Here is a 12651-nt window from a genome sequence, read left to right on the forward strand (position 1 = left end):
GGGCAGTGCGGGGGCCGCCAGGGGAGGGGTTGGGGTGCAGAGGGTTACGTCCCTTTGGAAATAGAGTCCACATGAGCCCAGCCCCTGCAGGCAGGTGAGGGCCCTCCCGCAAGGCACTGCCTGCAGCCCTGGCTGTTCCTGGAAAGCAGCTCAGACACATTCTTGGCTGCATTCTGCCACATGACTTCATAAATCCACCTTTTAGATCAGCGGGATGACTCAGAAAAGTGCTATTAATTGTATGTAAGAACAGATCCGGGCGCACGGTTTTAAGACCCCTTTCAACAAGTCTGCTTGCATCTACGGGAGACGAGACAGTTCTGATTTACCAAAGCACTGAGGAATGCTGCCGTGCAGCCGTGCTGATGAGGAGCTGCCCCGTGCTGGGTGCGTCTGGTGGGGCTGCAGCAGGAGGGTGGCACAGACACAGCCCCACTCCCTGCCCCACAGAGACCCTGACTGCCCCCCAGTAGAGCAGAGCCAGAGGAGCTACACCTTGATCCATCCCTGTGTTACACTTTTCTCCCAGAAAAGCGTGGCATGCCCCTGCAGCTATAGGAACAGCAAACAATGGCTTGCTAACAAGATCCCGTTTTAATTACGCCCACTACTGCAAATTGTGAGGTAGGTGTGGAAAGCAGATGTTGGCTGTCCCACCTCAAGCAACAATAAGCAGCGCTGACCCCGCAGAGCTGAGTGCTGGCCGTGCAGCAGGAGGCAGCTCCAGGCACGTCTGGCTATGTGCTTGGGTTCCAAAAGACACTGACTCCTCCAGCGCTGAATTCCTCTGACACAAAAGACCACTTTGGAAACAGAAATGAAGGTGCGGCTTTGTAACCTTGTAGGGAAGCTCTGTACAGTGATTTGATCCTGGGGCAAACTTTATGAGCACACTGAAGCTGAATGGTTTCAGGATAAAAGGAGATACGTTCTGGTCCCGTGGTTTCTGCTCCCAGGTCTGCTGTAGTCAGAGCTGCTTCTTCCCCCCTGCTTTCCTCCTGCAGTCGGATAGAAACTGCTGTGATGCCACAGAATGGGCGTTTTGGGGTCAGAAATGTGTAAGAAACAGGCTCACAGTGTGCATGGGAATCGTTGGCCTTTCCTTCAAAGGAGAGCGCGCAGTCATTTGTGGCTGTGTGCGATGGAGATCCTGTTAAAAATGTCTTAGGATTGTTAATTTGTTGTCTTACATCTTAATTAACAGCTCATCATTTTAACTGCTGCCGTGTGGCAGCATTAAAGCATCGCAGATATTTGAGCTGTGTGTGTTCTGATGGCACTCACAGCAGTTAAATGAGAGATGAAAGAAAGGCAATTCCACGCACAGAGCTGCGCTGGGACAGGCGCCCGGCAGGCACTGCTGAGCTGCTCCCCTGAAGGGCTCCGCTGATCACCATGTGGAACTGCAGGGACTTCTGCTGGTGACACTGAGTGCAGATGGTGATGGGGAGGACTGTGTTGCTCCCCCCCTGCCTCCACGCTGTTCCAAGTCCCAATGAAAGGGAGTCCAAGGGCACATCCCCCCCCGTGCCACTTTCCTCACACAGGAGAAGGAATTGCATCACCCGGAGCCACTCAGCAATGTACCTTTGTTGCTTATTTCCAAACTCTCCCCCCGTCATTGGCAGATGATCTAAGGAACACTTGGCTGTTGGAAGGGGCTGTCGGGGCCTGTCCGGGAGCAGTCAGACAGCTCGCCATGCACACACATGAGAAATTCCTTCTCTTCCACACCCTGCACCACCGCCAGTGCCGCTCCGCACTGTGACGCATGCAGCAGCAGCGCAGCCAGGCAGCAGAGCCCTGAGCCCACCGCCCAGGGCAGCACACTGTGTGCCCACTGAGCCCTGCTGGCGCTGGGCTTTCAGCTGCAGACCCACACGGCTCTGTCCTCCCCTGGTCACAGCTGCTTGGGGAGTTCACGCAAAGAGCAGCTTCAGCACAAGCCGCGCTGCTGCCAGCTGTGAGCTCTTTACAGTGCACAGGGACCTGTAGCTCCTTTTCCTATGACCTTCATCTGCTGGATGCTGTTCTGCAGTTTCTCCTGGAGAATCTCGTGGTTTTTAAGTTACTCCAGCTCACAGCCATCCCCTGCCCCTTCGGAGCACTTCTTTGGCTCCTGCTTATAAAAGCAGAACAGCAATGAGCTCCTCCTCATTGCCATTCCATATTCCGCCCCTCCTGGGTGGTCTCTGAAGTGAAGAATTAATCAAGCCCTAAAGGATGAACCTTTTAATGCCAGAGAAAATCCCACCTGCAGATAAGAGAGGGGAGCTGCACCTCGGTGCTGGCAGCCCAGATCTCCCACCCCCAGATGCTGCACCGTGTGCTCTGCAGGGCTGCTGCCCCACAGCACTGCTGTGCGCTCGGACAGGGGCTGAGCCGCTGGGCCAAGAGCAGCAGAGCTGCTGAATTCCTCCCCTTGAACATCACCTGAATAGATCAATTTCAGAGGAAGCACTACAAAGGAATATTAAAGTGTAGCCCTGAGCAAGGAGCCTCCTCCTTTGAATCACACCTGACTATTTACTTGGAAACGGAAGAAGCATAAAAACGCCCTTCGTGAGATAAGAGCTTTCTAGTGAAATACAGCAAAAAGGGTGAACAGAACAAAGGAAAAATGACGAATCTGGAAGTTGGCTCCGATTTTAGGAGTGACGAAAATCATCGGGAATGCACCAGAAAAAAAAACCAGCAGCGGCAACGCCTCCCGCGTGGGCTATAAAGGGCTGCGGGCAGGGGAAGCGCGCACTGCTGCCTGCACTGCCAGCCTGCCGTGCCCAGCCTCTGCCTGCACCATGAGCACCACTGTCCGGCAGTTCTCCTCCTCCACCTCCCTCAGGGGCCTGGGGGGGGGCTCCAGCAGGCTGTCCTGTGGCCGGGCAGCCGGCTATCGGGCCCCCAGCGTCCACGGGGGCTCCAGCAGCTACTCCGTCTCCTCCCGCATCGTCTCGGGGCTCGGCAGCAGCTATGGGGGCAACTACTGCAGCAGCGTTGGAGGGGGCCTCGGTGGGGGCTTCGGGGGTGGCTATGGGGCCGGCTTTGGGGTCGGCTTCGGGGGCGGCTTTGGGGGCGGTGATGGCATCCTCCCGGCCGGTGAGAAGGAAACAATGCAGAACCTCAATGACCGCCTGGCCGCCTACCTGGACAAGGTGCGTGCCCTGGAGGAGGCCAACACCGACCTGGAGGTGAAGATCAGGGAGTGGTACAAGAAGCAGGGGCCCGGCCCCGAGCGCGACTACAGCCACTACTACCGGACCATCGAGGAGCTGCGCAGCAAGGTGGGTGCGGTGGATATCAAAGTCCTCATTAAGGTCACTTTTTAATAGATTAAATGGCAGGTGATTGGTCCAATATGGGAAAAAAAAAACTGTCTTGTCTGGTAATAGGTACTTAGAACTCTGAAGATGACATGCATTCATGCTAAAGCCAGGTCCTGCAGTTTATAGCATGGTGTAAGGCTGTGGATAGAAGTTAACAAAGAAAGGAATGGCCCATGGGATGCTCATGCTGTGGGAGGTGCAAGCACAGACACAAGGCAAAACCACGAGGGGTCGGTGGTTCAGAAGTTCTTTGGGTAGAGTCTCCCTCCCCTGCTGCAGGTTGGACACAATGACCTCCAGATTCACACCTGGATTCTTTCTGGATATCCCTTGGAGCATCACAACTCACTGCGAGCATTTCATTAGCTTGTGGCTACAGAAATTACTGCTCATTAAATGGCCAATCCTTCTCAAAATCCCGGAACAAATACTTCACCTCGGGTGTAATTACGGCAGCTATTTGGGCGCCGTTGCTCCTCCTCAGCTCCTTTTCCTCCCAGTTGGGCTCTTTGCGGTGCCTGCGGTGACGTGGGCACGCTGCAACCTGCACGAGTGAGTGCTGCCAGGCAGGGCTGCAGCTCAGCATCACACTCCGTGCCTTTCTGCAGAGTCCCTGTGCAAGTCCAGGCCAAGGGGCAGGTGCTGCTCTGGTCCTCTCCATCAAGATCTCCACCAGCAGCGTGCAGCTTTGCCTAATGACTTTTTCACTCACTTTTTTGCTTCTCTTTGTCCCAGATTCTTGCCGCAACTGTGGAGAATGCGAACATTGTCCTGCAGATTGACAATGCCAGGCTGGCAGCTGATGACTTTAGAACCAAGTAAGTGCAAAGTTCTCAAGGGAAGGAAGGGACAGGGCAGCATGCTCCAGGCTGTGCTATATGCACCTGGAGCTGCCCCACAGCTCCTGCTGGCTGCTGGTGGCCACGGATGCACATCTCCTCCTGGGCACAGCACTGACCTGACAGTCCTGCACTGCAGAGTGCTGTGCATGGACACCTGATGTGAGGTGCTGGCAGACATACACAAAGAGGGGCAGGAAACACAAAAAAACTGCTATCAGCTGGACCCAAGGTGTGACCGTTTGCATGTCTCCAGGTTTGAGACGGAGCAGGCCCTGCGCCTGAGCGTGGAGGCCGACATCAACGGGCTGCGCAGGGTGCTGGATGAGCTGACCCTGGCCAGGGCCGACCTGGAGATGCAGATTGAGAACCTGAAGGAGGAGCTGGCCTACCTGAAGAAGAACCACGAGGAGGTGAGCGCAGTGCCAGCACCCACTGGGACTGTAACATATATTCAGGGTAGAGGGGGTCAGGCATGGGGTGCGGAGCCATCCGCAATTAGGGCTATCACTCCTGTGACATCGCCTTTCCTTTTCCCCAGGAAATGAACGCGCTGCGTGGGCAGGTGGGAGGAGAGATCAGTGTGGAGATGGACGCGGCTCCCGGCATCGACCTGACCAAGATCCTGGCCGAGATGCGGGAGCAGTATGAGAGCCTGGCGGAGAAGAACCGCAGGGACGCCGAGCAGTGGTTCTTCAGCAAGGTGAGCTGGACGCCTGCGGCTGCGCGGCCACGGCTGTGCCCACACCGGGCTGTGCCCACACTGGGCTGTGCCCACACCGGGCTGTGACGCGCGACTCGGCTTCTTGCAGACGGAGGAGCTGAACCGCGAGGTGGCCATCAACACGGAGCAGCTGCAGAGCGGCAAGACGGAGATCACGGAGCTGCGCCGCACCATCCAGAGCCTGGAGATCGACCTGCAGTCCCAGCTCAGCACGGTACGCGGGGCCGCTGCCCGCCGGCGTGGGGATGGTGAGGATGGGGCCGTTCCCCGCCGCCCCCGTCCCCCTGAGCCCGTCCTCTCCTCCGCACGCAGAAAGCGGCGCTGGAGGGCACCCTGGCCGACACCGAGGCGCGCTACGGCACCCAGCTGGCCCAGCTGCAGGCGCTGATCACCAGCGTGGAGGAGCAGCTGGCCGAGCTGCGCTGCGACATGGAGCGCCAGAACCACGAGTACCGGGTGCTGCTGGACGTCAAGTGCCGCCTGGAGCAGGAGATCGCCACGTACCGCCGGCTGCTGGAGGGCGAGGATGCCCAGTGCGTGGGGTTTGAGTGGGCAGTGGGGAGGAGAAGGGTGTGGGGGGGTCCATAACGTGCTGCTTGGGGCCTCATCTTGATTGCAGCCTTCAGACATCGTGATTCTTTGCATGCCAACCACAGATGCCCAAAGGCTGCTTCCCTGACTGCTGCCTGTGGAGGGATGCTCAGTGGTTGCATTCCCTGCTGAAGGGGGCAGTGGTTCCTCTGCCTCTGCCTCCAGGGACACCCAGAGCAGCAGATGTTATCATAGTTCCTATGATTTCTCCACTTTCCTCTCCTTCCTGAATACAGTGCTGTTGAAACAAGACCTTTTTCCTAACTTCCTTTTGTTTTCTCCTCCTCTTGCAGCATCTCTTCCCAGTACTCCTCTGCGATGTCCTCACACTCGGGCAGAGACGGTAAGAATCTTGCTCCACATGCCCATGGCGCACAGCTTTGAGGCTTCTCTTAGAGCAGCTGCCAAAGTGATTCAGGGAAAGGCAGCCCCCAGGTGCTGCTGGCCCAGGCAGTGGCAGAGGCAGGATAGCACAGGAGCTGCATGTTCTGATACCCCGTAGATCTTCCCACATCCTCCTCCTGCCCATGTGGGCAGACTGGACAGAGTCTTAAGGAATTTCTCTCCCTCCCCTCCCTCTCTGCCTCTCCCTGCAGCCATTACGTCCTCGCGCCAGGTGCGCACCATCGTGGAGGAGGTGCAGGATGGGAAGGTGATCTCATCCCGTGAGCAGGTGGCACACACCACACGCTAATGGGACCCAGAGCAGCCCCAGGCTCTGCCTGGCAGAGCTGTGCGGCACACAGCTGGCTTTGCCACTCAGCTTCTCCCCTGACGGACCCTGACCACATGCAGCCGCCATTGTGCACTTTGTACACATTTAATAAAGCTTTGTTTTTCATTCACGCAACTGCAGACTTGTCTGTCACTGACACACGAGCTCTCTTAGCCAAGGGGTTGGATGCTCATAGCAGGGAAGTTCCAGAAATCCACAGCTGGGAGTGTGGGAGGAGAGGTGCGTGCCTGGAGCAGCGGGAGTCCGGGCTGCCTGTTGTGTGGAACTCAGTGCTGACGGGCGCAGGAACTGAGATGTGACCTGGTCATGTTGATGTGAGAAAAAGGCAATGATGTTTTTGGACAACGTGCCAAATGAGAGCGGACTGAAGCCAGCAAACACAAAGCTGCGCTCTCTGACGCTCAGTATCAGGAGGAGCTGCTCCCTCCTGCAGGCGGAACCCCAAAGAGCTCAGCAGGACCGTGACTGCCACGTGTGCTGCTCACAGACACGAGCGCAGCATCAGCTGGCAAACCTCATCCAAACATTCCTCTCGCCTCATTTGACTGCCTTAAAATCACACTGTTAGGCACCAAGACTTCACACAGGTATTTTAATGTTGCCGAGGGCTGCATTTAATACAGCCACTGCAGATTAAACGTAGGTGAAAGGCTACAGCAGTGGCCAGCCAGGAACGGCCCTGCTGCCCACCCTGGCACAGCCCATCTGTGCCACCAGCCCCCAGTGCCAGACCCCCCATCCACAGGAAGGCCCAGCCTGAGCATCTGGAGCTGCTGGGAGCTGCTGGGAGCCCAGGTCTGTAGAGAATCCATCTTGTTCCCTTGGGAGGAGTGCACCAGGCATGGCTCTGACTCATCCATGTATATCTGCTTGAGTAAAAAAGGCTTAAATTCAGCATGAGGCTCTGCAAACCCTGTGATCACAAAGATGAAAGCCCGTGCTCAGCATACACAACTGCTGTGCTATATTGCAGCCATCTCACAGAGGGAAAATACACATGCATTCACATCGCATGTTTCACCCTTGGGAAGGAGTGCTGTCATTGCAATAAGTGCCATTGCTGTTCCTGTGCTGCAGAGCACCAAACTGAAACCTGGAGAAACACAGGAGTGCCCGCAGTGACTGACAGCGATGTCCCCACGAGCTGCAGGTTTCAGGCAGCTGCTCCTCCTGGGCAGCTTCAGAGACAGCTGAGTCAGCACTTAGATATGAGAGCACACAAAGCAGCAGCACAAGGATTCTGCATAGGTGAAACTGTCCTTAAGCACCCTGAGACTACACAGGGCTCCTCCACAGGGAGATCCAGCCCTGCCTTCTCATTTTCCTTACTCATTTGAGTCTGGTTGTTCCACAGGGCAGAGCAGCGCTTGGGGGTGACGGCGGCGCCTGTCGCCTTTGGAACGTGGGGCTCCAGGACACCACGGGGAGCCAAAGCACCATTCCTTTCTTTCTAATTTTTTAACAACGTTAATTTTATAACAACATTAAGCACATTAACACACACACACACACACACACACCCTGTGCTGGGCACACACTGCTGCCCAGGGACAGCGCAGGTCCCACTGCAGATCACTGCATCCAGCTGAGTGCTCCCAGCAGTGCGGCCATTACGCACACAGAGAGCATCATTAGCAGACGGCCTTGAGGTGTGGCCTGGTGTAGATGCACGTCCCATTATGGAAAGGAAAAATCCACTGTGAAGAACACACAAATGCACTGAAATCCCCTACAATCACGGGTGAAATACTTCTCCACGTAAGCTGTAGTATTCATCATTGGCTACAGCTACGTCCGAAGTTCAAAATGGACACACAGAACCCACAACCACATGTAAGGTGTGCTGGATTCGCAGCGCCAGGATAAAACCGAGGCTAATGAACCCAGCTGAGTGGCACAGTGCCCTGGAGCAGGCTGCACCGGCGCGTCCTTCGTGTGACGGGTCTGGGTGAGTTGGACGCTGGAGACGATAAATGGCTGCATTTATATTAACAAAATGAAAAATCGGTGTGACAAAGCGTTGTAATTACCTCTCCTGTTCCTCAATTCAGCATCCCTAGACTGAAAATACATTGAATATCCTTCTCCTTTTGTAGTCGCTTTGATGCGCTTCCCCCAGACTCTGCTTGGAGGAGCCCCGTGGTGCTGCCAGGATTGGGGTCAGACTGCTCCCAAAATTCTCCACGCTGCTGTTTTAGGAGGCAGTGCACCACCTGCTGTGGCTGTCCTCTCCTGGCAGTGAGTAGCCATAGACAGCCGCAGTGCTTGGGAGGAAAAGGAAACATCCTTTTCTTTTTCACTTTGGATAAATATTTGCATGTTTTGTCTACCTGCTAAAGCAGCAGAATGCAAACCCTGGAGTGGTCTTGCATGTCCTCTGGAAGGGGATGTCATGGTGCATGCTGGAGGAGCAGCAAAGCCATCACTGCTTAAGCTCCCTATTTTCTGTGCACCCCATTTCCATGGTGTGATGCCAGGGGCCACGGCGGGACCTCCCCCCACTGCTGCCGCCCAGGGGTTCCCCCCCGCTGCCTTGGGGCAGCTGCACCACGGGCGCCTGCACCCCAGGGGGACTGAGCAGGCTCTGCCGGGCAGGCGGCACCAGCCCACAGCAATCCCCTCCAGCAGGACTCGCCCCCCCACGGGTAATTGCTGTTTCGTTCCCCAGGCACTCTCAGGTATCGTCGCTGTTTGTGTCACTGTTGTTTGGTTGTCATCACTCACAAGTCAGACCTGATGATTCAGGAAGTCACATTTTTGATGTAGTTTTGAAACACGCTTCTATTAACCAAAGCATCTTTCTGTTGTGGGATCGCCGGAGACAAACGCCCATGGGGAAATATTCCAGGCGCAGAACTACCAGGTCGGGAGGAGGAACAACAAACAGCTCTTCTCCAGCAGCAACATCCACAGGGCGGTATAAATAGGGAGCAGTGGGGCTGGACGCCGGCAGCAGCTCCTGCACCGCCCGTGCAGCTCGTGTGGCTGCACCATGAGCTGCGCCCGGCGCTGCGGCACACAGGGCAGCGCGGGCAGCTGGGCGGGCACCACGCAGGGCAACTCTGCCAACCCAGGGCGGCACGCTGCCTTCGAGCTCCGGGGGTTCTCCGGTGGCAGTTTGGGCGAGGGGCTGCTCGGGCAGCAGCTGGGTGCCGGCAGCATGAGCGGGGGCAGCTTCGGAGCGACACAGCGGGCCTGTTCCACCCTTGGGTTCAGCACGGGGGGCATGTGTGCACGTGGCATGGGAGGTTTCGGCAGGGCCGGTGAGGGGATCCTGTTTGCCAACAATGAGAAGGCGACGATGCAGAACCTCAATGACCGCCTGGCCTCCTACCTGGACAAGGTGCGGCTGCTGGAGAGCGAGAATGCCGAGCTGGAGTGCTGCATCCGGGAGTGGTACGCCAAGGTGGGCCCCAGCTGTGAGCCGCGGGACTACAGCTGCTTCCACAAGGAGATTGAAGACCTTCAGAACCAGGTAAAGCACCTCGAGAAGTGTCTCACGCTTTCACACATGGAAGGCCATTGCCTGGAGGCAGTCTGGAGGTGCAGGAGGTGGCAGCTGACATGCATGATCAAAGAGCAGCAGCTGTGCTCACAGACAGCTGACGCTCCTGTAACCCGCCATGGAGGCTCCCCACTGTAATGCCATTTAACTGATGAATAACCCCCAAACATGAGACCATTATAAAATAACCACGTTGCAATGCCCCAGGTGGACAATTCCTCCAGGCAGCTGGTAGAACCTGCCAGCCTAAGCCTCTCCCTGTGCTTTCTTTCCAGATCCTGTGTGCAGCCATGGAGACCAACAAAATCCTTCTGAACATTGATAACAGTCGGATGACGGCTGACGACTTCCGAGCCAAGTGAGCCCTGTGCTGGGCTGGGGGGCCCAGGGAAGGAAGGGGTGGGCACTGAGGTGGTGTGGGGCTGAAACCTGCCCACTCTGCTGCTGTATTAAAGCACAGTTCTCTGTGCAAGGCAATGTCTGTAGCATCGCATGCCTGAAGCAGGAGAACTTGGTCCTAATTTCACACTCAGCTCAAGCACTTGCAGTGCTTTGCTGGCATGTTGAGTTCCTGTTCCTGTGCCTAAGGTACGAGACCGAGTGCAGCCTCCGGCAGAATGTGGACGCAGACATCTGCAACCTGCGCCCTGTGCTGGACCAGCTGGCCAGCTGCAAGGCTGACCTGCAGCTGCAGTGCGAGGCTGTGACTGAGGAGATGTGCTGCCTCCGGGCAAACCATGAAGAGGTCAGATACCCCTCACCATAAAGAAACTGTGGGAAGAAGGGAACTTGCCCCAGGTGGGAATATGACTGTCCCGGTGCTGTCTGCAGGAAATGAGCTGCCTGAGGAAGCAGGCAACCGGAGATGTGAGTGTGGAAGTCAATGCCTGTCCCGGCCCAGACCTGAGGAAGATCCTGGAGGAGCTGCGCTGTCAGTATGAGACACTGATGGAGCGCAACCGCAAGGAGACAGAGCAGTGGTTCGCCTGCAAGGTACGGCGTGGTGTGCGGCTCTGCCCTCTGCCTGTGAGGGAGAGGGAGAGGTGAGAGATGAGTGCTTCTCCACTACCTGGCGGTGTCTGGATGCCAGCAGTTCCAACTAGGAGAAACTCAGATTGGTTCCGCAGCCCCATTGCTGCGCTCTTCTGCTGCATGTGGGGCCTGGGCTGGGAACACCTGGGGGCTGCAGCAGGAGCAGAATTGTGGGGCTGTGGTGTGGGGAGGGCAGGGCACACAGTGTTCCTTCTGACCTCAGGTGGAAGAGGTGAACCTGGAGGTTATCACCAGCAGCCAGGAGATAGAGTCGAGCAACAAGCAGGTCACAGAGCTGAGACGCCAGCTGCAGGGCCTGGAGATCAACGTGCAAGCCCAACTGACCATGGTGAGTGACACAGGGCTCTGTCTCAGCCCCCAGCTCCCTGCAGAGAGCTGCACGACCAGAACCACACGGATGGGTGCACTGGGACAGCTCTGCAGTGGGATCCTTCTGTCAAGAAGTCCAGGCTGCCTGTGAGCTGCGTAACCCATCCACCTTTTTGCTGCTTCCATTCTCAGAAAGAAAACCTGGAGTCCTCTCTGGCTGAGACAGAATGCCGCTACAACAAATACCTCGCTGAGCTGCAGGGCCAGATCTCCTGCGTGGAGCAGCGGCTGGCGGAGATCCGGGCAGAGATGGAGTGTCAGAACCAGGAGTACAAGAGCCTGCTGGACATCAAGTGCCGCCTGGAGCAGGAGATCCACACCTACCGCTGCCTGCTGGAGGGCGGGCAGCAGGACATCATGTATGCAGGCTGCAGGCAGAGCCGGGCACAGTGACATCCCCGGCTGTTACAGGGATACGAAAACCTGAGATTTGAGTGGTGAAAGAGCACGGCGGCAAAGAACCAGCAGCATCCTGCTTCCAGCCAGGGCCGGGAAGCCAACATGAGGAGCTGAGCACTTGGCTCTGACCGATGGCCGACTGTGAGCTCCTTCTCTCCCCTGTGCAGGGGCTCAGCCCACCGCTCCCACTCTGCCCTGCACTGCAATGCGGGGCGGCTCCTGCTGAGCTGGGGAAGGTGCTTTGTGACAGCTGTCATTTAGCTGAGTCCTGCTGGCTCTGCACTGATAGGCAGGATTAGGGCCGGGCAGCTAAATTCCCTGAAACAATAAATTATCTGAATGTTTTCAGTTTCACACGACAATTTTAATTACGGTTTGGGGAAATTTAATTTGCATGCAAAGCAGCTGGCTCTTCCCTGCTTTCCATGGACTGAGATTTTGCAACAGAGAGGCGCTGTGCACAGAGCTGTCTGAGCCCCCAGCGCCCCGCAGCTGGAGGTGTTTGAATGTCCCAAAGAGGGCTCTCCAGTCCCACATGAGCTACACGAAGCGTCAGCTCTCACTCCCAAAGCTCAGCTGCTGCGGGGTGTGAACAGCACTGTCACAGGTGATGGGGTCACTGTTCCTGGAGGTGCCTGGGAGACTTGCAGATGTGATACTTGGGGACGTGGCTGGGCATGGGGGGAGATGTCCCTTGCAGGGCTCCCAAAGAACAAGTCCCCAGAAAAAGCAAAGCAAACTGATGGGCAGCGCTCAGCTCCACGTGCAGCACCGGTGGGATGGGAGGTACCCAATGGGACCACACTGGGGGGACCCCGGCACCGCTCCACCTGCTGCCCCCACCTGGGATGTGCCGGGATCCACACGCTTGTCCCTAATAAAACTGAGCCAATAGTGATACAGCCCCGAACCTGAGAAACAATTTCTACAACGAATGAATTATACGAGTATTTACGAACGGGTTGGGCAGATCGTTAAGCTCTGAAGGGATTTCTGCTGGGAGCGCGGGGCGGCCGACGGGCAGCCTGCATTTGGAAAGGACTTCCAAGCGAAAGTCGAGTTTTCATTAAAGTGGGTGTGTGCCAATATAAGCTAATATAACACAATCTGCA

At 56.5% G+C, this 12651-nt stretch overlaps 2 protein-coding genes across 2 annotated transcripts; both read left to right on the forward strand.

The window, feature by feature from the left end:
• The first annotated feature begins 2756 nt into the window (after positions 1-2756).
• On the forward strand, positions 2757-6325 carry LOC140262325 (keratin, type I cytoskeletal 14). The gene is made up of 8 exons (XM_072356610.1): positions 2757-3281; positions 4059-4141; positions 4419-4575; positions 4704-4865; positions 4975-5100; positions 5199-5419; positions 5771-5820; positions 6074-6325. The coding sequence occupies exons 1-8, from the start codon at positions 2799-2801 to the stop codon at positions 6169-6171; spliced, it is 1380 nt and encodes a 459-aa protein (XP_072212711.1). The 5' UTR covers positions 2757-2798; the 3' UTR covers positions 6172-6325.
• Positions 6326-9205: 2880 nt separating this feature from the next.
• Positions 9206-11533, forward strand: LOC140262236 (keratin, type I cytoskeletal 19-like). The gene is made up of 6 exons (XM_072356440.1): positions 9206-9688; positions 9994-10076; positions 10307-10463; positions 10550-10711; positions 10974-11099; positions 11273-11533. The coding sequence occupies exons 1-6, from the start codon at positions 9206-9208 to the stop codon at positions 11531-11533; spliced, it is 1272 nt and encodes a 423-aa protein (XP_072212541.1).
• The last annotated feature ends 1118 nt before the right edge of the window (positions 11534-12651 follow it).

The sequence above is a fragment of the Excalfactoria chinensis genome, chromosome 24 (genome assembly GCF_039878825.1).
Source record: "Excalfactoria chinensis isolate bCotChi1 chromosome 24, bCotChi1.hap2, whole genome shotgun sequence".
Classification (NCBI taxonomy): domain Eukaryota; kingdom Metazoa; phylum Chordata; class Aves; order Galliformes; family Phasianidae; genus Excalfactoria; species Excalfactoria chinensis.

What these genes read in the sequence shown, in the direction of transcription:
- LOC140262325 (XM_072356610.1), top strand. Translation starts at nt 2,799, where the DNA reads ATGAGCACCACTGTCCGGCAGTTCTCCTCCTCCACCTCCCTCAGGGGC. An exon ending in GCTGATGACTTTAGAACCAA is followed by an intron (nt 4,142 to 4,418) that starts GTAAGTGCAAAG and finishes GCATGTCTCCAG; the next exon opens with GTTTGAGACGGAGCAGGCCC. An exon ending in TGAAGAAGAACCACGAGGAG is followed by an intron (nt 4,576 to 4,703) that starts GTGAGCGCAGTG and finishes CCTTTTCCCCAG; the next exon opens with GAAATGAACGCGCTGCGTGG.
- LOC140262236 (XM_072356440.1), top strand. Translation starts at nt 9,206, where the DNA reads ATGAGCTGCGCCCGGCGCTGCGGCACACAGGGCAGCGCGGGCAGCTGG. An exon ending in TCCGGGCAAACCATGAAGAG is followed by an intron (nt 10,464 to 10,549) that starts GTCAGATACCCC and finishes TGCTGTCTGCAG; the next exon opens with GAAATGAGCTGCCTGAGGAA. An exon ending in AGCAGTGGTTCGCCTGCAAG is followed by an intron (nt 10,712 to 10,973) that starts GTACGGCGTGGT and finishes TTCTGACCTCAG; the next exon opens with GTGGAAGAGGTGAACCTGGA.